The sequence below is a fragment of the Neovison vison genome, chromosome 4 (assembly GCF_020171115.1).
Source record: "Neovison vison isolate M4711 chromosome 4, ASM_NN_V1, whole genome shotgun sequence".
NCBI classification, from domain to species: domain Eukaryota; kingdom Metazoa; phylum Chordata; class Mammalia; order Carnivora; family Mustelidae; genus Neogale; species Neogale vison.
Genome location: NC_058094.1, coordinates 213,768,184 through 213,792,475, shown reverse-complemented (window position 1 = coordinate 213,792,475; position 24,292 = coordinate 213,768,184). Strand labels below are relative to the sequence as shown.

Sequence of the window (24,292 nt, the reverse complement as noted above, 5' to 3'; positions counted from 1 at the left end):
GAAATTTATAGCTATAAATGCTTATATTAAAAAACAAGAAAGACCCAAAGTCAACAAACTTACTTTACAATTTAAGGAAATAGAAAAAAAAAATTAGAACAAACTAAACCCAAAGCTTGCAGAAGGAAAGAAGTAAAGATTAAAGCAGAGGAAGATGAAATAGCAAATAGAAAAACAGTAGAGGAAAACAATGAAACTAAAAGTTGGTTCTTTGAGAAGATCAACAAAATTGACAAACCTTTAATGTGTCATGTAGACTGTGAAAAACCACAGAAAAGGCTCAAATTATTAAAATCAGAAATGAAAGTAGGGACATTACTTCAGATTCTACAGAAATAAAAAGAATTATAAGAGAGTACTGTGAACATTTGTATGTGAACACACTAGATAACCTAGATGAAATAGACAAATCCCTAGAAACAAAACCTACCAAAACTGTATTATGAAGAAATTTTAAAAATATAAATAGATACATAATTAGTAAGGTTATCAAATCACTAATCAAAAATTTTCCAACAAAGAAAGTGTGAATTCTACCAAACATTTAAAGAGGAACTAATTATAGTCTTTCTCAAAGTTTTCCAAGAAATTGAAGAGGAGGGACCATTTCCTAACTCATTCTGTAAGGTCAGCATAACTCTGGTATCAATGCTGAAGACACTGTGAGAACACGACAGACCAATACCCCTTTTTTACATTGATGCAAACATCCTCAACAAAATGCTATCAGACAGAATCCAGCACTTTTAAATAATTAGAAACCATGATAAAGTAGGGGATACATTCCTGGAATGCAAGGATGGTTTAACAAAAACTAGAGCACTTTGATGTGTCCTATCAAATGAATGTAGGATCAAAAAAAACATGATTCCCCAATTGATGCAGAAAAAGCATTTGACAGAATTTAACACCATTTCATGACAAAAACAATTACTCTAGGAAGGAAACTACCTCAACATAATAAAAGCTGTTTATGAAGAACTCAGCAGTGAATATCCTACTCAGTGGTGAAAGACTGAAAGCTTTTCCATGAGGAACAAGGCAAATGCCCACTTTTACCACTTCTGTTCAACACATTATTGAATGTTCAAGCCATAGCAAATAGCCAAGAAAAAGAAAAGACATCTAAATAGAAAAAGGATAATATTATCTTTTTTTATAGAAAATATGGCATTAATATCCTAGGGATTCCACTCACACAAAAAAACAAATGGTTAGAACTAATAAATGAATTCAGTACAGAATACAGAGTCAACACAGAAATCATTTGTATTCTAAATGTGAATAATGAGTAGTTGAAGTTACAAAAACAATTCTATTCATAATAGTGTCAAGAAAAATAAAGTATGTAGGAATTTGTAAGCAAGGAAGTTAAAGACTTATACAAAGAAAATACAGACCATTGCTGAAAGATACATAATTAAGTGAAAACTCATCCTACATTCATGGATTGGAAGACAATATTAAAATAGTGCTTTTGCCCAAAGCTGTCTACACATTCAGTGCATTCCATATCAAAATTCCAGTAATTTTTTCTTAAAGCTTATTTTAAAGAGAGAGAGAGAATAAGCAGAAGGGGAGAGGCAGAGAATCTCAAGCAGACTCTGTACTGAGCACAGAGCCTAACACAGGGCTTGGTCTTACCACCTTCACGTCATGATCTGAGCTGAAACTAAGAGTTGGCTGCTTACCCAACAGTGCTACCCAGCTGCCCCAGTGATGGTTTTTGTTTGTTTGTGGGGTTTTTTTTTGCAGATTGAAAAACCCATCCTAAAATTCATATTGAATCTCAAAGGGCCCCAAATAGCCAAAATAATCTTGAAATAATAGAACTAGAGGGCCCGCAGTTCCTAATTTCAAAACAGAACTGCAAATCTGCGATAACATAAACAACATGGGATTGGCATGAAGACAAATATATAGCCCAGTAGGACAGAAAAGAGAACCCTGAAATAAACCATCACATGTAGGGTCAAATGATTTTTAACAAGGGTACCAAGACCGTTTCCTCTCCGAGGGAAAGAAAAGGCTTTTCAACAAATGGTGCTGGGAAAACTGGGTATCTACATTTAGAAGAATGAAGTTGGACCCTTACCTAACACTATATTCAAAAATTCAAAATGGATCAATGACCTAAATGTAAGACCTAAAATAATTATTGACTATAAATTAAGTTAGAAGCCTAGGCAAGCTCAAGAAGAAAAGTTTATTCGGGAATAGCAGAGGAACTACAATTTGGAACAGGCAAACTGTCTCATGCCATAGGGGAATTCACTGAAGGTTTTTGGTAGGTTGTGTTTATGGGCAGGGAATAAAAACAGGAAAATCAAAACCAGGAAACTAGCCTTGAAAAATTTCCTGAGCAAACAAAATCCTCCCAGTCACACAAACGAAGCTCAAGTCATCCCATTATGCGAGATCAACCCAATTTGAGCTACGTTCCATTAATACCTCTGGCGAAACATCCCAAGGTCAATATAGGACAACGTCTTATCATCCTCCCACCCAAGAAAATTTCACTATCCACTTCCTGTAAATCAGACATTTTGGAGGACTCAGTGTCTTAGTCCTTAGATTTACCATCCTGGGGGCACATATGTGAGATTCTCCATCTTATATTCTCCGGTTCTGTATTAGATTGAAATTCTTTCACACAACAAAACCATTAAAAGGAAACACATGACTAAAGCCCGACAACATTGGATTTGGCAGTGATTTCTTGGCTAGGACACCAAAGGCACAGGTAACAAAAAAAAAAAAATAGACAAATTGGACTTAATGAAAATTTTAAAATTTTGTGACTCAAAAGAGACTGTCCGTAGTAAACAGGCAACTCACAGAATGGGAGCAAATACTTGCAAATCATATATCTGAGAAAGGGTTAATATATAGAGAGATATATATTATCTCCATATAATATATAGAGAACTCCTAAAATTCAAAAACAATAACAAAAATACCCTAATTCAAAAATAAGTGAAGGACTTTAATAAACATTTCTGCAAAGAAGGTAGGTGGTGATTGAGCACATGAAAAGATGCTGAATATCACTAATTGTTTGGGAAATGCAAATCAAAACTACAGTGAGATAGCTCCTTACACTCATTTGTGTGGCTACTATCAAAGCAGAAAAAATAATCACTAAATTCTGAAACTAACACTATATGTTAACTAACTAGAACATAAATAAAAACTTGAAACATTAAAAAGAGGAAAACAGCAGTAAAAAAGCAGAAAACAATGAGAGTTGGAAGTGATGTGGAAAAATTGGAACCCTTATGCTCTGTGGGTGGGCATGAAAAATGGTATAGCCACTCTGGAAAACAATATGGTGGTTCCTCAAAAATTAGAATTACCAAATGATCCATCAATTCCATGTCTGGGCATACAGCAAAAAGAATTGAAAACAGTACCTTGAAGAGATCATTTGTGCATTTATGTCTTAGCTCACAGTAGCTTAAACACGGAAGCAGTCCAAGTGTCCGTTGCCAGATGCATGGATAAGCAAAATGTATAAATACAGAGTAATATTATAAAGCTTTAAAAAGAAAGGAAGGGCACCTGGGTTGCTCAGTGGGTTAAGCCGCTGCCTTCGGCTCAGGTCATGATCTCCGGGTCCTGGGATCGAGTCCCACATCGGGCTCTCTGCTCAGCAGGGAGCCTGCTTCCTCCTCTCTCTCTCTCTGCCTGCCTCTCCACCTGCTTGTGATCTCTCTCTCTGTCAAATAAATAAATAAATAATCTTAAAAAAATATGTTTAAAAAGAAAGGAAAAGAAATACTCTATGATTCCACTTATGTGAGGTATTTAGGGGAGTCAAAATTATAATGACTGGGAGGAAGGAGAAAATGGGGAGTTTAGTGGTATATATATTTCAGTTTTATAAGACGGAAAGACCAAAAGAGATACGGGGATAGATGGTGGTGGTGGTTATACAACAGGTGGAATGTATTTAGTGCTGCTGAGCTGTGCACTTACAAGTGGTTAAGCCAGTAATTTTATGTTAAGTCTGCTTTACCACAGTAAAAATTTAAAGAAGATATTAGAAGTTCCTTTTATGTCATCTGTATTATGTCCCAGTCTATTCTTCATGTCACCACCAAATTAATTTTTCTAAAACTGCTTTGTTTATATCATTTCTGTGCTCAACAATTTCTCTTGGCCTTTGGTGTCTACCCTTTGTCTATCTTTATCTCCCACTGTTGTCAGAATCGTCCCTAATTACTTAACTAATTACTTAACTTTTCCCCCAAACCCATCGGTGGCTTTTTGATGCATGATATACTTGCTATTCCTACCTTTAATGTTCTTTCCTCCTTTCCCCCTTCCCTCAGCTAATGTGTAAATCTTTTTAAGGGCCTACATAAATTTGAACTCCCCTAGGAAATGTTTCTTAATTGCCCCACTTATGGTGGGTTCTCTTTCTTTTAAAGACCTATGACATTTATGGTTTAAACAGATCATTCAGTAATCAGCACCGGTTGGTACTTGTTGGTGTACACCTGTCTCACTGACCTAAATGTCTCCAAACGTAGTGGCCTCTAAGCTATATCTTAAATTTATTTGTAATACCCACTTGACCATAAAATGAATTGGTTTATTGCTATTTTGTAAAAATACTAACTAAAGGTACCATTCAGTGAATTCCAGACCTGTCAAGGTTATGTTTATGCAGAAGATAGACTGAGTATACTGATTGGATTTGTTAAATTTTTCTAGAGCAATTAAATGTGGTACCAGTAAGGTGTCTGGGTATCAGGGTAACTTTGTATGTATTTACAACCAATAAAATTATTCAGAGAAATTTGGAATCTTACTTCGTTTTGCTGTAATTCTCTGTAATATTAGTATCTGGGTACTGATACTTTTATTCATGTGCTAGGTTAAATACAGTTAGTTATGGAAATGCCTTGCTAGGTCACGGTTGTAGTGCTTGTAAAGATCTTGTTTTGTTTCTAAGTCAGCAATTCTGTGTTACTCTACTGTTGTACTGCATTTTCCCTATATGGAAATCAAGTTTTATGTCTTTGTTTGAGAGTGAATAGTTTACACAAAAGTTTCTGTTTTGTATGTGTGCATTCGTACATACACATATGCCTCTCTAGGGTTCTAAGTAGGATATTGAAATAATAAAGGAAATTTATTGCTCTTAAGAACCTGTAGAGGACATTTGAGTGACTTTTATGCCCTCTGTTAAACACCTGGAAAAAATAGGTGAGTAGTATTTCGAGAATTTTAATGGGGAATTTATTTATTATGTGCACAAAACTGAACAATGAATTAAATTTTTGACCTACTACAATAATACTCATTTTCAGCAGTACCTTTTTTTTCTTTGTAAGTTATTATTTCACCCATTGTTTTTGGAGAATCTTACTAGAATGTGCATTGCTCAAGGATAGGGGTTTGATCTTATATTTCTTTGTATCCTCAACATCTCAGCTAGTATCTTTACATCATATCTTTACATCAGTGTTATGATAATAAAATGTCTATTTTTCTGGCTTTGGGGAAGTTTGTTTTTATTTTGTGAGAATGACTTTACTCTGATTTTCTCTGATGTGTTTTCTTTTTACAGCCCCATTGACAAACCTTCAGATTCTCTCAGTATAGGGAATGGTGATAATTCCCAGCAGGTAAGATTTTGATTCTGTATTGCTTCATTTATCTTCCATTCCCTGAAATGGCATTCTATGCAAGTAAATTTTCTGGGTGGTGGAAAATACTTTAAATACGGAAACAATTTAAAAATACTGGTAGTGGGTATTTTAAAGTCTGTTATAATTAGTCCTCCTTTCCTGATGACTCAGAATTATCCTTATGACCACATGTTTTATTGTACTGTGTGGCAATATATTAGTGTCCTAAGAATCTACTGATACTATTGGTCTTTATGACCCTACTCCAAAATGGTTTCAGACTAGCATGCCTTCTTCATTCTTGATTTCAAGAGTCGTTTTTCTGTTATATGCTCCCCTTTTTGCTTCTTGGCAGCTTTAATTTTCTGTTTCTCACAGTGTCCTTGCCCCCAGCAGTTTTTTCTTTCCCCCAAATGACTATGGGCTTTGAAATAGTAAACCAAATAGTTCAAAGTTGTATCTGCATTGATACTGATCCACATTGAGTGAGGTCCTGAACTTTGTATACTGCTTTGTATCATCTTGTCTAGGTGCTGGTTTTTCACTGTGTAAGTTCCTATATACCTTCCTGCATTGGTACAGAAAAATGTAGTTCTAATCTGTTGTTCCATAAGGAATGGCCAGTTCCCCTAAGTGTTTGTGAGAAACTTAGAGATATAAAATACACTGCTTTTCCAAAATTTTTGCTCATAGGTTCCATGAAAGAATTTGAAAATCAGTATGTCCTTTGTATATTTTAGGTTAACATTAAAGATTTTTTCATATTAACTTAAGAACCATTGTAAAGGATGTAATTTTCAGGGTATTGTAGATATTGGTATTTTTAAATAAAAGCACTACATTGCTTTTTAATAAGTATCTAAGAGATTCAAATATCGAATATTTTGTTGCTCTGTCATTTTAAGAATTTATACTTTTTTTAAAGAAAATATTTTATGTATTCATTTGACAGAGAGAGATCACAAGTAGGCAGAGCAGCAGGCGGGGGGGGGGGAAGCAGGCTACCCGCTGAGCAGAGAGCCTGATGTGGGGCTCAATCCCAGGACCCTGAGATCATGACCTGAGCTGAAGGCAGAGGCTTAACCTACTGAGCCACCCAGGCGCCCCAGAATTTATTCCTTTTTTTAAAACAATCAAATTTTACATCATTCTGTGTTCTTCTTGAACTCATTCTACTCATTCTACTTCTGCTGTTACAGAATTTTAATACAGTATAGTTTTTTTTTAAGATTTATTTATTTAAAAGAAGGAACATGCTCATGAGAGAGAGGGCATGAGTGGGGAGGAGGGGCAGAGGGAGAAGCAGACTCCATGCTGAGCCCGGAGCCCGATGCAGGGCTCGATCCCAGGACCCTGAGTCATGACCTGAGCCGAAGGCAGACACTTAACTGACCGAGCCACCGAAGCGCCCCAGCAATATAGTTTATTCTTGACAGGTGTATACCTCTCTCAAAAATAGACATGAATTTTTAAGTGGAAACAGTATTTTTTTTCTGACACAGGGCTTTAAATGCCAATTTTCTTTCTTTTTAAATTTTTTTTAAAAAGATGTATTTACTGGGGTGCCTGGGTGGCTCAGTGGGTTGGGCCTCTGCCTTCGACTCGGGTCATGATCTCAGAGTCCTGGGCATCGGGCTCTCTGTTTGGCGAGCGGGCATCGAGTGGGCATCGGGCTCTCTGTTTGGCGGCCTCTCTCTGCCTGCCTTTCTGCCTACTTGTGATCTCTGTCAAATAAATAAAATCTAAAAAAAAAAACAAAACCAACCAAACAGAAAAGGTGTATTTACTTATTTGAGAGAGAGAAAAACTTAAGCAGACTTCCCACTGAGTGCAGAGCCCATTAGGGGGGCTCAGTCTCCGGATGCTGAGATCATGATCTGAGCGGAAACGGAGTCGGATACTTAACTGACTGCACCACCTAGGCGTCCCCCAACTTACTTTCTTCTGAATTTTTATTCATAGTTTTGATTTGATCAAAGCAACTTATATAAATAGAAATTTTGATAAAATTAATCATTAAACACAAACACTAAAATTGTATTAGAAATTCAATTTTAATGAGATGGATAGGTCTCTGTTACAATTGCTTTTCATGTGGCACCTGGGTGGCTCAGTTGGTTAAGCATCTGCCTTCAGCTTAAGTCATGATCCCAGCTCTGCATCTGGCTTCCTGCTCAGTGGGAAGTCGGCTTCTCCCTCTCTCTCTGCCCCACCCTCCTTGCATGTGCACGTGCATTCTCTCTCTCTCAATAAGTAAAATCTTTAAAAAATATATAAATAAATAAAATTGGTTTTCATGTATCCATGGGTGAATATTACCTGTTGGTACAAGGAAACAAGTTTCAACAATGTTAGTCATTTTTTCATTCTTGTAAATGTCAATGCTGAGTGTCTTGTTCATGTAAGTGGATGGAAGAAAGAATATTATCATATTTTTGAACTTCTGAATTAAATACCTAAGAATCATATGAAGAATCATCACAAAAATTATTTATTTATTTATTTTAAGATTCTGTTTATTTATTTGTCAGAGAGAGAAAGACAGCAAGAGAGGGAACACGAGCAGGGGGAGTGAGAAAGGGAGAAGCAGGTTTCCCGCTGAGCAAGCAGCCCGACGTGGGGCTCAATCCTAGGACCCTCTGGGATCATGACCTGAGCTGAAGGCAGATGCTTAATGACTGAGCCACGCAGGCGCCCCACAAAAATTATTTTTAATGATGTGTTTAGAAATAACATGATAAGATCTTCTTTCCATTTTGTTTAAAACTTAAGTATTAGGCACCTGGGTGGCTTAGTTGGTTGAGTGTCTGCCTTCAGCTCAAGTTATGATCTCAGAGTCCTGGGCTCCCTTCTTGTTGGGAGCCTGCTTCTTCTGCCTGCTGCTCCTCGTGCTTGTACTCTCTCTCTCTGTCAGATAAATAAACAAAATCTTAAGAAAAAAACAAACTTAAGTATTGGGAATCATTTAGTTTGCAAAACAATCTAGTCATTAGTCACTTTCATCACCTAACCTGAGTTTTCCTAATAATATATTTGATGCTCTCAGAAAGGTCAGATTACTATAGTTAGATCCCAAAGAGTGAGCAGTAATAGTCTTTTCTTTGTAAAGTGAGAAGATAGATTCTGAAAGGAGAGGAGACTGACTTAGTCTTCTCAAGGAGGAGTCAATTTTAGAAAAGAGTACATATGTAATTGATGGATTTTTTGCAAGTTCATGTTCTCATAAAAAAGTCTTTAAGCACCCCAGTTTGAAGACCACTGTTCTAATGCCGTTTGTTCCAAGCTTTTTTAATGGCAGCTTATTAAAGTGTGTAAACTTCTATTGATTATTCTTTTCTTTTCCTATTTAGATATCTAACAGTGATACGCCTTCACCACCACCTGGTTTATCAAAATCCAATCCAGTCATCCCCATCAGTTCATCCAATCACAGTGCACGGTCTCCTTTTGAAGGGGCAGTAACTGAGTCACAGTCGTTATTCTCAGATAACTTTCGCCATCCCAACCCAATCCCAAGTGGGCTTCCTCCTTTCCCCAGCTCCCCACAGACATCCAGTGACTGGCCTACAGCACCAGAGCCACAGAGTCTCTTCACATCAGGTATACAGCAGTACTGCTGCATGTTAATATTTTTACTCAGGCTGAAATGAGACCTTGCTTGATGTGCTTTTACCACTTTAAGCACCCCCACTCCATTTGTCATAAGTTGTAAACATTTAAACTGCATGGAGTAAGGTGGTTGGATAAGTAGTTAAATGACCTAGAACTTACCGTGTTAACAGATTTCTCTAGAAATCAAGGGATAGATCATTTCTCTGATAATAAAATGGTTATTCCTCTAAGAATTTTTAAGGGCTTACATTTTTTATTGTATTTGTGTTTAGATAGTTAAATTTAAGTTTTGTTTTTTTCTCCAGCTGATGAAGAGGTTTGTTAATACTGAAAATTATATTTTGGCATTTTTGAGCCGTTTTTATTTTTATTCATTGTAAATTTTCTAATTACTATGAAGGATGGCATAAAATTAACATTGAAAATATAGCACCTATTATCAGTGGAGCAGACAATTTAAAAAAATACGTAAAGTTTTAAGTAGGTTTTTTTCATTGTTAACATTTTTTTCCCTAGCATTATATAAAGCATATATTCAAAATTACTTAGACTTTGTCTTTGATAAATGCATTTTTAAAAATAAACTTTATTAATTGAAATCTGTCACATCATATTTATTACCTTATTTCACTGAACTTTTTCCAGGTTTTGTTTATGAATAGCTTAAGGTATAGTTTGGGTTTCAAGTACTTTGTTTTTTTTGATTACCAAAATCAGTCTGTATCATTCAGTTTTTTGAACTTGGTAACTTAAAATGAAATCATTGCTAGAAGTATATGAGACCTTTTATAATATTATAATCTTTAAAAAAAATTTTTTTTTATTAACATAGAGTATATTTGCCCCAGGGGTACAGGTCTGTGAATCATCAGGCTTACATACTTCACAGCACTCGCCATAGCACATACCCTCCCCAGTGTCCGTAACCCAACCACCCTCTCCTTAACCCCTCCCCCCGGCAACCCTCAGTTTATTTTATGAAATTAAGAGTCTCTTATGGTTTGTCTCCCTCCCGATCCCATCTTGTTTCATTTTTTCCTTCCCTACCCCCCAAAGCCCCCACTCTGCCTCTCAAATTCCTCATATCAGGGAGATCATATGATAATTGTCTTTCTCTGATTGACTTATTTCATTCAGCGTAATATGCTCTAGTTCCATCCACGTTGTTGCAAATGGCAAGATTCCATTCTTTTTGATGACTGAATAATATTCCATTATAGATATATACCACAGCTGCTTTATCCATTGTGTATATATACATATATATATATACACCATATCTTCTTTATCCATTCATCTGTTGATGGACATCTAGGTTCTTTATAATATTATAATTTAATATGCTAAGAAATCATACAGATTTTGGATATATTTGCCTTTATCTTGTAATACGATGTGTGTAACTTTCACTGGTATGGACACCAGTTAGGTGTACAAATGAGCTGTGTATTTTAAATTTATCACTAATTGTCTTCCCAACAGAAACAATCCCAGTATCATCCTCTACAGACTGGCAAGCAGCATTTGGCTTTGGTTCTTCTAAACAACCAGAGGATGACTTGGGTTTTGATCCCTTTGATGTCACTCGAAAAGCCTTAGCAGACCTGATTGAAAAGGAACTGTCAGTCCAAGACCAGCCTTCCCTTTCGCCCACATCTCTTCAGAACTCCTCTTCACACACTACAACCGCCAAAGGTCCGGGCTCTGGATTCCTGCATCCTGCTGCACCGACAAATGCCAACTCTCTCAATAGTACCTTTTCAGTCTTGCCACAGAGGTTCCCTCAATTTCAGCAGCACCGAGCAGTTTATAATTCATTCAGTTTTCCAGGCCAGGCAACCCGCTATCCTTGGATGGCCTTTCCACGCAATAGCATCATGCACTTGAACCACACAGCAAACCCCACCTCAAATAGTAATTTCTTGGACTTGAATCTCCCGCCACAGCACAACACAGGTCTGGGAGGGATCCCTATAGCAGGTAGGTTCGTTTATAGCCTTTGAGAATTTGTGAATAACTCATGCCTTCAGGTTGTTGGGTGGGTAGGGAGGGAATTTTTGAATAACAGAGAGTACTCATAATTCTTGGAAATTTCTATGGGGAAAAAAAGTCCTTATCATAATCTAAAAAAATTTTAATTGGATGGATGCCTTGTAATATTGAGCTTTATAAGGATGGTGGAGTATTATACCTACTTACAACTTGGAAGCATTTTATTTAACAGGGTAGTTACCAAACTTTCATACGGAATATAAATGCACAAAGAAAAAGAAAAAAAATGTGCTCTGAAATTATGGTGCTGGGAAGTCCAACACCATGGTACAAATTCCAGTTATACATTCTGAAAGTAAATTGATTCAAAAAATTTTTTTGAAATGGTAATTAGTGAGAGCATGAGGGATAAAGCCACTCTCTACTTTTGGCAGTTACTTATTTTGACTGATACACATGCGCACACACGCACACACACACACACACACAAACTGTGCTATATGTTAATAAAATACTTAATATTTGAGAACTCTGATTATTAATGTTTCACAGACATACGTGTGTACTTTCTGTGAAAAAGCATTTGTTCAAGGAGAGCTACTTTCCCTTTTGGTCTGTCATGTTTTTATTTCTGGGGAAAACATTAGGTTCCTTGTAAGTGATGCCAGACTACTTCTGGTTTTGTGCTGCTACCCTTGAAGGTTTCAGAACTTTGGGGTTTTAAGGTCCCATATGACATTTATTAGATCGAGTGACTTCTTTATCTACAGGAATTCTTCTTATTAATAGCCTTTTTAAAAATATACTTAATTTGGGTTTTAGAGATGACTGGTAAAAGGGAGAATTTGTCTCTCTCCTGATTTCTGAAGTAGGATGGAATAGTCCCTACTCTGTTAACATAATTAAGATAAATAAAATTTATTGTTATCCCTTGTCATGGCCTTTAAGATATGGCATGGCACAGTCTTAACTGTAATCATGTTACCAGCAAGTCGTTTGTTCTCTTGTTTTAGTAAGGTTGATAGGTGAATTCGAAGAGATCCATCAGAGTTCTTTGGCTCTGTTCTCTTTGTGACCAACCACATTTCATTTTCAAGACAAATAGATGGGTTAAGAGAATATGGTTTGTGGCTTTTGATATAGTGAATTTAACAGGTGATACAGTGAAGTTAATTTACATAAGCATGTTACACCGATGTAGCTGTTTGTATATTAGTGGGAGTCATGATATTTGTTCATTTGATTATGGTAGTTGATAGGTAATTTAGAGTGACACTTTTCAGTCTTCTCATTCTATGTGATATTCACTTGTGAAACACTTAAGTACTCAGTTCCTGATACTGCTTTTTCTTCCATTCAAGACAGTATATTAGAGTGTAATTTAGTTTTGTTTTGCTTTAATCTTTTAGAAACGTGGCATTTTAATGACTGGTAGTGCATCTCATAACTCATTATAACATTAAGAGTTAAAGTTAAGTTCCCCTAAATATCCTAAACATTTAAAAATAAAATAATAAACCACTACAATATTTGGGTTCCTGTTTGCCCAGCAATGAACTAGGCCATGTGGGTAATATAAAAGAACTATAAGATATGGGTACTATTTCCAGGTATTTTGCAGTGTAGTTGAAGAAATAAATTTAATATTATGTATGAGAGTGGTAACTGTATGATAACTGGAATCTGAGAGGTCTCAGTCGAGCCTATAATTATTGGGGAGGCTTCACTGAAGAAGTAGGAATTGATCTGTACTATGGTATCTTGGATTTGGGTTAGTGGGGAAAAAAAGACCTTTATACTAATGGGAACTCCTGAGTTAGGGGTGGAGGCAGGAATTAGTATGTCATTTCATTAAGAAGCAATGGAACTGCCTTCAGTAATGGGAAGTGCTTCATGTATTGTATAAATAGGATGGACGAGAACATGGGGAGCTCTGACAGTGAGGCAACACAGTGTGGACTTGATATTATAGGAAGAGGGGTGCCTTTGTGGGACTTCAGTTCTTAGTTGTCTTCATTGTATACTTTTATTTGACTTATTACATGACTATCTTCAGTAAGTTACCTGTTCTTCTGATTTCACAATTACCATATTTTCCATTAGCACAGAAAGAATAATTTTAACCCAAATATTTCAAATCAGTATATATATTGTGAGAATGCCACAGCAGTAATGAAAATAATTACTGATTTGTGAGTGTAGTCGTCCAGATGTTAGTCATTTGAAATCTTCATCTAAACTAGATACTTTATGAAAAAAATGTGGCATTAAATTACGGTCTTACCTTTGTGGGTTTTCCTTTTAACCTATACTCAACTGTAGAGCATAAAATACTTTTTTTTCCCAGAAATTCTAAGAATGAAGTCACCAACTTGTAGGTTCTGAATCATTGTCATATTTTGTGGGAGGTTGGGAGAGTTTGTTATTTCAGATTTTCAGTTTTTGACTCTGCATACTTGTTTGGTATTTATATGGTGACTTATGATTAAGCTTTATTATTAGATTATTTTAAAGTCTCTGATGACAAGAGAAATTGTAGTTTAATGCAACAAAATATTTAAAATTTTTACTAAGAGTTACACAGAATACTCTCATGTCCTATAAATATTTGGCAAATATTTCAGGAAGATGAATGTGCTAAACCTCAAAACAGAATAGTTACGTATTTGTAGCTGGATCATTTAGGATTTTCAGTAACAATTAGAAATGACAGAAAGTAAAATTATAGAAAACGATGTTCATTTTAACTGTGTCTGATTTTGAAGCAATTTAATACCTAAGCAATATCTGCCTCCCCCACCCCTAGTTGTAAATCAGTTGTACTTGAGTTGAACCCTTCAAATAGGTTCAACTTTGTATCCTGCAATGAATATCATGGTATCTTAACCAGGGTAGCTGTTGGTGAAGTGCTTCAAAATGGAGAGTACCTTCTATTTCTATGATACCTGCCACTATAAGATATGCTTAGACAGTATTCAACACTGGAAAAGGCATGTGTATTTATTTATTCTTTAGCTATGTAGAGCAAAACACGGTAGGGTCCCTGGCCTTTAGGAGCAAATACTCAGGTGTCAGTCACCTGTATATCCTACAGATACCATGTCTGTATTTATTATATATTTGTATTTAAATTTTTAGTTTTGGTTTGTTTCAGTTAAATTATTAAAAACTGGTATGTCTGAAACCTATCATGAGAAGGACAGTTGCCAGAGGCTTGACAGAAATGCGGCTTCCATTTCTTACGCCTACATGAAAACTTTTTTTGTTTGTTTAAAATTAGTTATTTTCTTAATTAGGTAAAATCTTTTTAGCAGCATTTTCTTGGCTGCTCATCCAGTTTGCTAAGCCTGGAAGGATTTTTGAAATAAATATTCTTGGGGGAAAACTTTGATTAGTGGACAATTATAGTAGGTCCATTCAGATCTTTTTTGTTATTGGAACCATGTGCTTTTGTTTAAGAAGTAACTTTTCCTAAAAAAGTGACTTATCTTGTTCAACTAGTTCTTTTAGAAAAAGCAAAGCTATGTTCCAGAAAGGTTAAATAATTTGTTAAAGGTCAAACATTCAATTAGTAGTAGAATTAGGACAACTACCCAGATCCCACATTCAAACTGAAGTGTTTTTCCAGTACGATGTTGTTCACCTTCACAAATGAAGATCACTGGCATGTACTTTAACTTGGCTTTCTTCCCATAGTAATTGATTGTTGCTCTCACACACTTTCAGCTCCCTTTTCATCAACAGTATCTATTCATGAGACAGTTGGCCCAGCTCAGGGATATGGCCTATAACTTACAAAGTAGAATGAAGTTTATTGACTTGATAAAAATTAATCTCTTGCGTAGTCCTTATCAGTACCATGTTCTCACCAAGAACTGTAGTCTAGAATTTCCTCTACACAACTTTCTTGCTATGTACTTGGAGTTTATAGGATTTTGGCCAATTTACTGAAAAATTAGGAAATAACCTGTTCTAAAGGCTGAGAGTCTTCCTTCATTGTGTCAGTTAAATCTGTCAGTTAAATATTTCCAAATGTAATTTTGCAGATTTGTTTTTCAAAGAACTCTCTGCCAAGATGTTTTTTATGCTATGATGCTAAAAATTATTTGGAAAACAAATAATATTAAGTCTCAGTCTATTAAGCATTGTTGGTTTAAGTTATTCTTAGAGAAATACTTCAAACTGTTTAGGATTGGATTTTTTCATGTTTTTGTTCATTCAAATTTTACTTGTAAGAGGACATTTTTCTTTAAATTTTATTACCGAATTAGCTATTTTAACAATGACTTGATTGGATTTTGAGTCATATGTGAAACAAGTCACTTGCAGTCCAGTAATTATCAATTATAATTAGGAGAACTGATCTCATTTCGTGTATTTCTCTGACCTAGAAGTAGTCATCTCGCTTTCAGTCAATTGGATCGTTGTACCATTAGCATTTATTCTTTTCTAATTCCTTCAGAGTACACAGTGAATTATCAGATGCTGTGTGGTAATTTGCTGAATTAATATTTATATCTTTTTTTTTTATTTTTTATGGACATAATTTCTGCCTTTACAACATGAATTTGTCATTTTTCCTTTTAAAAATCATATTTTCACATCTGTGAACTTATTTTTAATTTTTTTCACAAAATAACTATTAACTGTTAGAGGAGTATCTGAATTTGAAAGGGGTCCAATTGGCTTGGAAAAGAATGGCTTTCCTGGTCTCTCTCTTTTTTTTCTTTTTGTCTATTTATAATCCTAAATCTATTATATTTGTTCTTATATCTGCCATAGTACTAAATTGAAGGGTGTGTTTATAATGTAACTACTTTCTAGGTACTTGATAAGTTTATATTTTAAAATTCATGTCTTGTTTCACACCCAGATTCCAGCCATTAAGCATGTATTTTATATATGTATCAGTATTCCAAATATTGAAATCATTTTTAAAGGGACTGTTAACAAATCTAGTCACCCATAACTAGACCATGACTGACTTTTCCACAGGGGAAGAAGAGGTGAAGGTTTCGACCATGCCACTGTCAGCCTCTTCCCATTCATTACAACAAGGACAGCAGCCTACAAGTCTCCACACTACTGTGGCCTGACAACAGAACTGAGAGGAGAGGATTAGACTCTGGGGTGCTTGCATGGGCAACCGGATTTTTGCATGATTCCTTTCTGATTTCGCATTTAATGTATACACCCAAAAGAGCCAATATAAACGTTCCTCATGCCTACAACTAGTGTGTTACCTCATAGTTGCTAAAGTATTTCTTCATTAGGCCTTTAACACGATTTATTAGCATAATAATTTTGGCATTGTTTCTCATGAGTGATACTATTTTTAACTCACACAAATAAACTTGTAGTACTAATTAAGATCCCAGATGAGATTAGCTAGAATTGTTCTTATTTTGGCTCTATTACTGAAATTATGCAAAGATAATGGTAGTTCCTTGTTTTCTGATTTGTGAAAAAAAATGGTAATATCCTAATATACTCATGAAAAAATTGAAAATTAAGATAATGTCTATTGCATTTCTTTGAATACTTGAGAAGAAAGAAAACATATAAAACAAAATTGGTGGTGTTGTTTAATGCTCAGAAGGATGTTGTCAGCAATTATTTTTAGTTGTATGGATTTATAGCCTATATTAATGCATTACATGTTTAGAAACTGTTTTTGTTGTCTCTCATTTGCACATTTGCACTTTCTTTTTGAATGGTTGTTAATTATATTTAGAAGGTTAATTATTATAGACTAAATGCAATATCTCTTTTCTAATGCACTGCCTAGTATACCAGGAAATGCCTCAGAAACAGAATTTCAACTTACAGTTGATTTATCAGAAACTTGAATATGGGGTAAACATTGTATGTGAGAAGCAACCATAGTAGTGTAACATTTTTATGGAACAAACGGTAGTTCTGTGAGATACCTGTTTGGAAACATCATTGTTTAAAAATTGAAATGTGATAATAAAGCTATATTACAAGTACCTGGCCAGAATGAGACTAAGGTGGAGGAGAAGAGATTGGGGATCCTCTAAAATTAGGCCATGTAAGTTGTTGTAGGTAATTTTGATCACAGAGGATAGTGAAGTACTTTATTAGGGCATGATATGCAGTGATGTTTTTGGATAATATACAGTTTTTTCAAAAATAGTTTTAAAGCTGATAAACTGAATTGAGTTCTGAGCAGTGGACACAAGCTGATTCAGAAAACATGACCATATTCTGCCTGGTTAAATATCTGGGAAGAATGGGGAAAGTCAGATCTCTTCTTGACGTTTTCAAAAAACAATTATGATAAAAGATATGCCTTTATTTGTTAAAAATATTAAAAGAGTAATGTGAATACCAAAAAAGGAATCCTAAGGATTTTAAATTTAAAAAACACATTAAGAGATGGGACAATATCATGTTGGCATTTTTCAAGATTACCTCTCTATATGAAGTCTGGTTATTTTCTGTTAGGTATAATACAGCAAATGGAATAGCTTTGTGCTCAGGTATAGTGGGTAAACTAAAAATCTGTTCTTTGATGTCCTTTGATTTGGTTAACAGGTATAGGAACAACTAATCATCTAGCCATTTAAATATTTTTGTAAGATTCTGCATAAGTGACAATCTCTAATTTCTATTCCAAACTGACTTTAGGGCAGCATTACAAGAAATTTAGAAAATACAAGTAAAACACTGTCGACTTATTAGACAGAAGCCTTTGATCATGGGTTAATTACAGTTTCATTTTTGCTGTAAGAAGCCAAGACATCCACTTAATGTCTTCTGTGGTGCTAGGGTTCCTAGGCTTTGGGCTCCCTGTAGTGAAGCTTACTAGTACATAGCTTTCTCTAGCTATCAGTGCAAGCCTTTCATCACCTGGATCTTCTTACCAAGACAGATGGTTTCTTTACTTTGTGTTGAGAGAGCGATCCGCCTGTTAAACAAGGCTTCTTTCCTGTGGTCGCTTTCTCTTTCCTTTTTCCTTCCTTGCCAAGGCCAAAAAATTGTCAGGTATTTTATCTATACTTGCTAGAACCCAAAACTCTCTCCCTGCCTGCTTCTTTATTCTTCACACTTTTGACACACACCAAACATCAGGAAAATGCGTCTTGGGCACTTAGGTTTCAGTTTAATTATTTTCACATTGAAAAGCTAAAGATTATCCTTTAACTTTGTAATTTTGAGCCCTTGTAAGCCTAGAATAATAAGTCTCACCATTTTGCTTACCTAATATTTCGATAGTATAGTTTTTTTAAAAAGTTAAATCTTGAAATCATGGTGGTAATTAATTATATTAAAGCACAGAAGAAATTACACAACATGTAAAAGAAAGTACCACTTCATATAGCAAGTAAGTTGATGAAGCTAAATGATGGTGAAGAATGAAAAATTCTAAAAAACTTCAGATTAATTTTTGTTAAATGAATGTCTCATGCACAAGGGAAACTTTTTATGCTTTTACATCCCAACTTTTTAAAAAAGTAACTAGTCTGTTTCTTAAATCAGGAACTGTAAACAACAGAATTCAGAACCCTTTGGATGGACTAGCAAAGTTTTGTACGTATGTGTACAGCTGTCCATATTTTTCTGTGGAGAAAATCCATAGCTATTAGATTTATAAAGGGCTTGGTGGTACCCCACCCCATCCCCCCACCCCAGGAAGAGAATTTACTACTACCCTGAAATTTACTAGAGAATTTACTGCTACCCTGAAATGACTTTAGTGCCACTGTAGGAAATAGAGAACTGGAGTGAATGATTTAAGTCATGATGAATGTAAAGTGCCTCTTTTTTATTTTCTTAAAGATTCCATTAGAAAATATTTTCTGATTAATGATATTTTCCTTTTCATTCTACTGTCGCATGTTTTTCCAGGTGGTGCTTTTGTATACTGCCCTTATTACAACAAACTATTAGTCACATATTTGAGAGCCTATTCTGTATGGTGACCTTTAGTTAGATCTTGAGGGCTAAGTAAAGCGTAGATCCTGTCATTAAGGATAACAGTCTAGTGACAGTTTTATTTCAGGTTGTTTCTGTAGGGTCAGCTCTTAATATATTTTAACAAAAACCGTTGCAGTGGTCTAGACTCATTACTCATTGCTCTGACGGTGGCAACATAGGGTATTAAATATTGATACCTGAAAATTAAAATATGTGATAATTTGGAGGGAGTGATAAAAATCTTAATAGGGAAGACATATATTCACAATTTTGACTTGAGTATCTTAGTCATGTGTTTATGCTCATGTCTCTAACTCTTAGTGTTCTAGGTGTTAAATAGAATTTTCTCTATATATGTTCTTTTAAAGAAAATACTTGAATGCATTGTGTCTGTGCACATTTTTTATCGATATTTTTCCTATTCGTATGGCGTTCCAAGCACCTTCAAGATTGCCAGAGCTCTTTTCTGCTGTGACACAGGTCTATAAGGTAGCTACTCCCACAGAGACGTTGGCTTAGAAAGCCAAGAAAAAGGAGGAATGAATTGCAGGTGCATAGAAGTCTTACAAAATGATAACCATTGTGTTATTTATGCATACATTAAAAGCTAGAGGATGTTTTATCTTTTTGAGTTACAAGGTTTTTAGATTTTTCTGTTTATTTGATCTTTGAGGTAGTCCCAAATTTGTGTAATTGGCTTAGGGATGGATATCATACAGTTGGAAACACAATAATGTTTTTAAAAGGTTATCTTACTTGTTTCTGTCCCTCCTGTCACTTGTGCTCACTCTCTTTCTCTCTCTCAAATAAATAAAATCCTTCAAAAATTAAAAAAAAAAAAAGGTTATCTTATAAAGAGGTGATAACCCAAAACAATGATACGTCTTTTTCTATAAAATATAGACCAAAGTCAGTTATCCAGTGTCAAGATAGTCCTTCTACCCTTAGTGCTGTATCTTTCTCCTCTCAGCATTTTTTTTTATCTGAGTGAGTACCTACTGCTTGTCTCCTTATGTTGAGTAAATGGCAGTAATATACGCAGGTATTTACACATGAAATGTCTAGCGAACTAATCAAACGCTATGGTGATACAAAAGTAAAAATAGGAATTAAAGAAGTTAATGTAAGGTGGGCAGGGAAAGGCTTCATAAAATATGGGGCTTTTCGATGTGGAAGGATGGCTGATTTAAGGGGAAAATAGAATAAAGAGAACAGACGGAACAAAGAACCAGAGACAGAGATTGGAGTGGTCTCTAGTGATTAGGAGAGAAGGACAGTAAGGAGATGGACTCATTTGAGGTATACATGTCATACAGAAAAGTAGAATAAGTATGCAAAAGCCTTGAAAACTGGGAAGGATAGTTTAATCTTGATATGGATGTGGTCAGTGATAGAGAACTCTAGGTTCTTTGCTGAAGATGTAACTTGATTGTAGCATTTTAAAAAGATTAGTTTGATGATGTGTTTGCTTGAAACTGGGACCATTTCGAAAGAAACTTACAAGTTTCCATTATGTATATTGCTGGGTAGTGCAAATAAGATGGCCTGGATTAGAACAGTAATAGTAGGAACAGAGAAGAAATGATGAATTAGAAGCCAGAAAACACGAGATCTAGAAAAAAGCCTAGGTGTCTGGTGACCTTTAAAAATTTAACTTTCATAAAGGTACAGATGGAAACCAGATTTCTACAATTCATGAGAAAAAGTCAAGGATATGGCTACAGCAACCATTGGTTACTTAAGATACTTGGCAACTAAGGGAAAGAGAAAGACAAGATGCTCACCAGATGGGTGGTAGATTGCTTTAAGGTCAGGTGGGTATTTAAATATTTAAAAGCAGAACTTACAGAGAGCTATTTGAGAGGAAGACATGGACAGTGCTAAAGAGAAGGTAGGCTAATCCAGTAGGGTAATGGATTTCTCTAATGCTAGGAGGAGTTAAGCTCCAGAGACAAGGTTAAGTTAGGGACTTAGCTTTAGAGAAGAGGGCACTGTTCTTTTCAAGGACACCCAGAAGATCTAGGAAAGAGAAGGTGAAATTAGAGAAAATGAGAACACGGGAAGGGACTCACACCAGTTATTATTGAATGCATATTGTGTGAGAATGGGGGTCAAGAGTGAAGTTGGGACTCCGTAAAGAAAGGCGATTAAATAAACCTGTGAAATAAGCCTAGAAGTACATCAGAAAGAAATTCAAGAATTGCTGAGTGAAGATAAGGATCAAATTAAAAACTTCTAGTGTTCAAATGTATATGGTTTTGTATATTTCTCTGGTTCTGCACAAAACATCAAGGATAGACAAAGCAAATATTGAGAGTTTGGTTAGAAGGTGAAAAAGAAAGGGATACAAAGATATGCAGGAATACAACATTGAAATACCTAATCTGTGGTCAAGAAGAGTCAGTCCATTAAGGCAGGAAAGAACCAATGGTGTGAGTGTGTTGAAGGGAGTTCAGTGACTTTAGGTTTTGGTGAGGTCACGGAACAGGTATAGTGTTGTTAAGGGAATGACAGATTAGGAGACTGTGGTCAGCATGATGACGGTTAGTGCTGAGTGATGAGTGAGAACCAGAGAAAGGATGGCATATAAATGCCTGACTTCAGGGCTGGGGGTTGGAAAGGCACCTGGCTTTCGTAACCCCCGTGGTTTCTTCTCCACTCACTTACCTTCCAGCCATTTCTTGAGAGTAAGAAAGCAGACTACATGAAAGAGAATTATAGAAAGCATGATACTGCTTAGGGAATCCTGGGTCAGGTTTTTTGTAAGTTGAAGACCAAGGAAAATGCCCTGTGGGATGAACGTTCCTGCAGAATGCAGGGGAAGGCTTGGGAAGAGCCAGGGATGAGACTGGACAGGTGTAGGTAAGCCCAGTGAGAGGGGTGGTGGACATGTTACTTACGATGTAGAAGACTTAGAGGCAGTAGGTCTGGTAGTTGAAGAGCCTGTATTACAGGTAGGAGCTAGTTTCTCCCAAGCACACTTGGGAGAACCAACCCATCTTATTTAGTTGTACTGGGTCATTCTGCTTTATTTCTATAGCACATTGGAATTAAAAGTAGTAGATTGGTGAAGAGTAGAAGAGAGAGAAATTCAGAATTTTATTATAACAGGTTATAAAAATGTTTTGACAGTTTGTCCCTAAAGAGAATGTGCCCTGTGAATAGATAGATATAAACCTACAAGTTAATGAACTAATCTATTCTTATATTTTATATACTTAGATATGACCTTTAGGGAAAATTGCTGAAGGTAAAGTGAAACAGGGATAAAGATATAGATAAATAACATTTTTTCTTTATTCAGTTAATAGCAAATATGCCTAGTTTGGAAGCACTCTTAGTTTATTGACACTAACATATTTTTTATTAGACTTTTTAAATTAACATATAATGTATTATTAGCCCCAGGGGTACAGGTCTGTGAATCGTCAGGCTTACACACTTCACAGCACTCACCATAACACATACCCTCCCCAATGGACATTAACACATTTTTAAACTCACTGGACTTGATCCATGTGTGTACGATCCATGTATATGTCAGCTGACATATCAACTATGATACTTAAAAGCGATAATACTTCAAAGTACAAGTCATTGCTCAAGAATGCTCTTTGTGAAACCATGCTGATGGATCGAAAAGCCACTGCTCCTTCCATCTCCTTTCTGCCCTGTGATTTGCTGCCATGAGTATTACTCTTACCAACCCTATAATGCTGGGCATACCAGCCTTTAATACCGGCTTCCTTAGTCGGGATCTTTTCCCAAGGAATCATTCTTGAGAATCCAGGATTCACAAAGAGAATCTGTTCTATTCCATAATGTTTCAGAGAGTCTGCCCTGGGTTTGAGTTATACGAAAATCTATTTTATACCTGTTGGGCACCTAGAACTGAAAGAAAGCCTAAGCAATCTAAGCTGTTTCAGAATTGAACTGAAGTACCTAGAAATTCCATGAAACAGCTGGAAGTTGTTGTACTTAAAGAACCAATCCGTTCTCTCCAGGCTCCTTCAGACCGTACTTCCTAAGGCAGCTACTGACTTGACTTCATTCTTAGGCCACTTCATGTGTGCAGTTATTCTGAGGGTTCCTGGAAGTTCCCACCTGACTCAGGAACGCACTGTGCTTATTGTTATTCAGGCTCACTATTGTGCTCTCTTAAAAAGCAACACTACAAAAGCTTTCCCCTCCTCCCCGCCTCCATAAAATGTATAAAGCCTCTATAGTACCTAGTACCTTTTTTTGTTGTTGAATAGAAGGGAAATTCATGTAACATACAAATAACTAAAGTGTGGTCTAGTCCTGTTCTTTAATTATCTCACTGTTACAATAGCAAAATAAAAAACCCACTCCAGCTGTGAGAATTTGGGCCTATTTTTTGTTGAGGCTGTGTGCATCTGGGCTCGGTGTTTTACCTTGTAGGGTGCCATGCTTCTTCACAACAATACAGTCTAAGATTATGGGTGAAGCAACTTTTATATACTACCCTTTAAAAAAAGGGAGGAAGGCAAGGAGCTATAGGTTAAAAAGCTTTAGGATACATGTTTTCCTGAGTAGGTAAAAGTGTTTGAAACAACCATCTGAATAGTTTTGAAATAGCAATAATAGTCTTTCTGTCTTTGTGACATTTGATTAGCATCATGTAAGAAAATGTTTGCTTAGCAGAGATATATACTGTAAGTGTAGTGCTCTCCATGGGTGTGAGGGTGAATGTGTGTGCGTGCACGTGTGTTGGTTTATGCTTAGTAATTTTCATTTAAATCCTCCACTTAATGTAGCAGAGGAAAAACCCTCTGGCCACTTTTCTGCAACGTTTCATGTATTTATTCCTGCTATGTTCTGCTTAACTCATATGTTCAGGACAAATGATGCATTTATATATAGTCTGTTTCTAAACATTTTTTTTTAAAGAAATAAAGACCCTTTGAAACGCAGCAAGGCTTATCTGAACAAATATTTTTGTAGCTTTTTCTTATCAGATTTTAGTCTCACTAGTAGGCATATCCACCCCGTGTCATACTCTTTGGAAAAACCTAAGGAAAGGATAATAAGAAAACTTCTGTCAGAATAAATTTCAGAGCTTTGAAATCTATAACATACTCTAACAG

The 24,292-nt window shown here is 35.7% G+C and overlaps 1 protein-coding gene across 6 annotated transcripts in view; it reads left to right on the top strand.

Annotated features, from left to right (window-relative positions):
* CNOT4 (CCR4-NOT transcription complex subunit 4) overlaps positions 1–24,292 on the top strand; it is a 140,322-nt gene that overhangs the window by 97,192 nt on the left and 18,838 nt on the right. For 4 of the 6 annotated variants that reach the window (XM_044246635.1, XM_044246633.1, XM_044246634.1 and 1 more), the window contains exons 8-10: positions 5,579–5,636; positions 8,990–9,239; positions 10,734–11,231. In XM_044246635.1, the coding sequence (XP_044102570.1) occupies positions 5,579–5,636; positions 8,990–9,239; positions 10,734–11,231 (806 nt within the window). Of the gene's footprint in view, positions 1–5,578; positions 5,637–8,989; positions 9,240–10,733; positions 11,232–16,238; positions 16,472–24,292 lie in introns of those variants that run through there. The other 2 variants (XM_044246637.1, XM_044246636.1) reach the window with 1 other exon arrangement.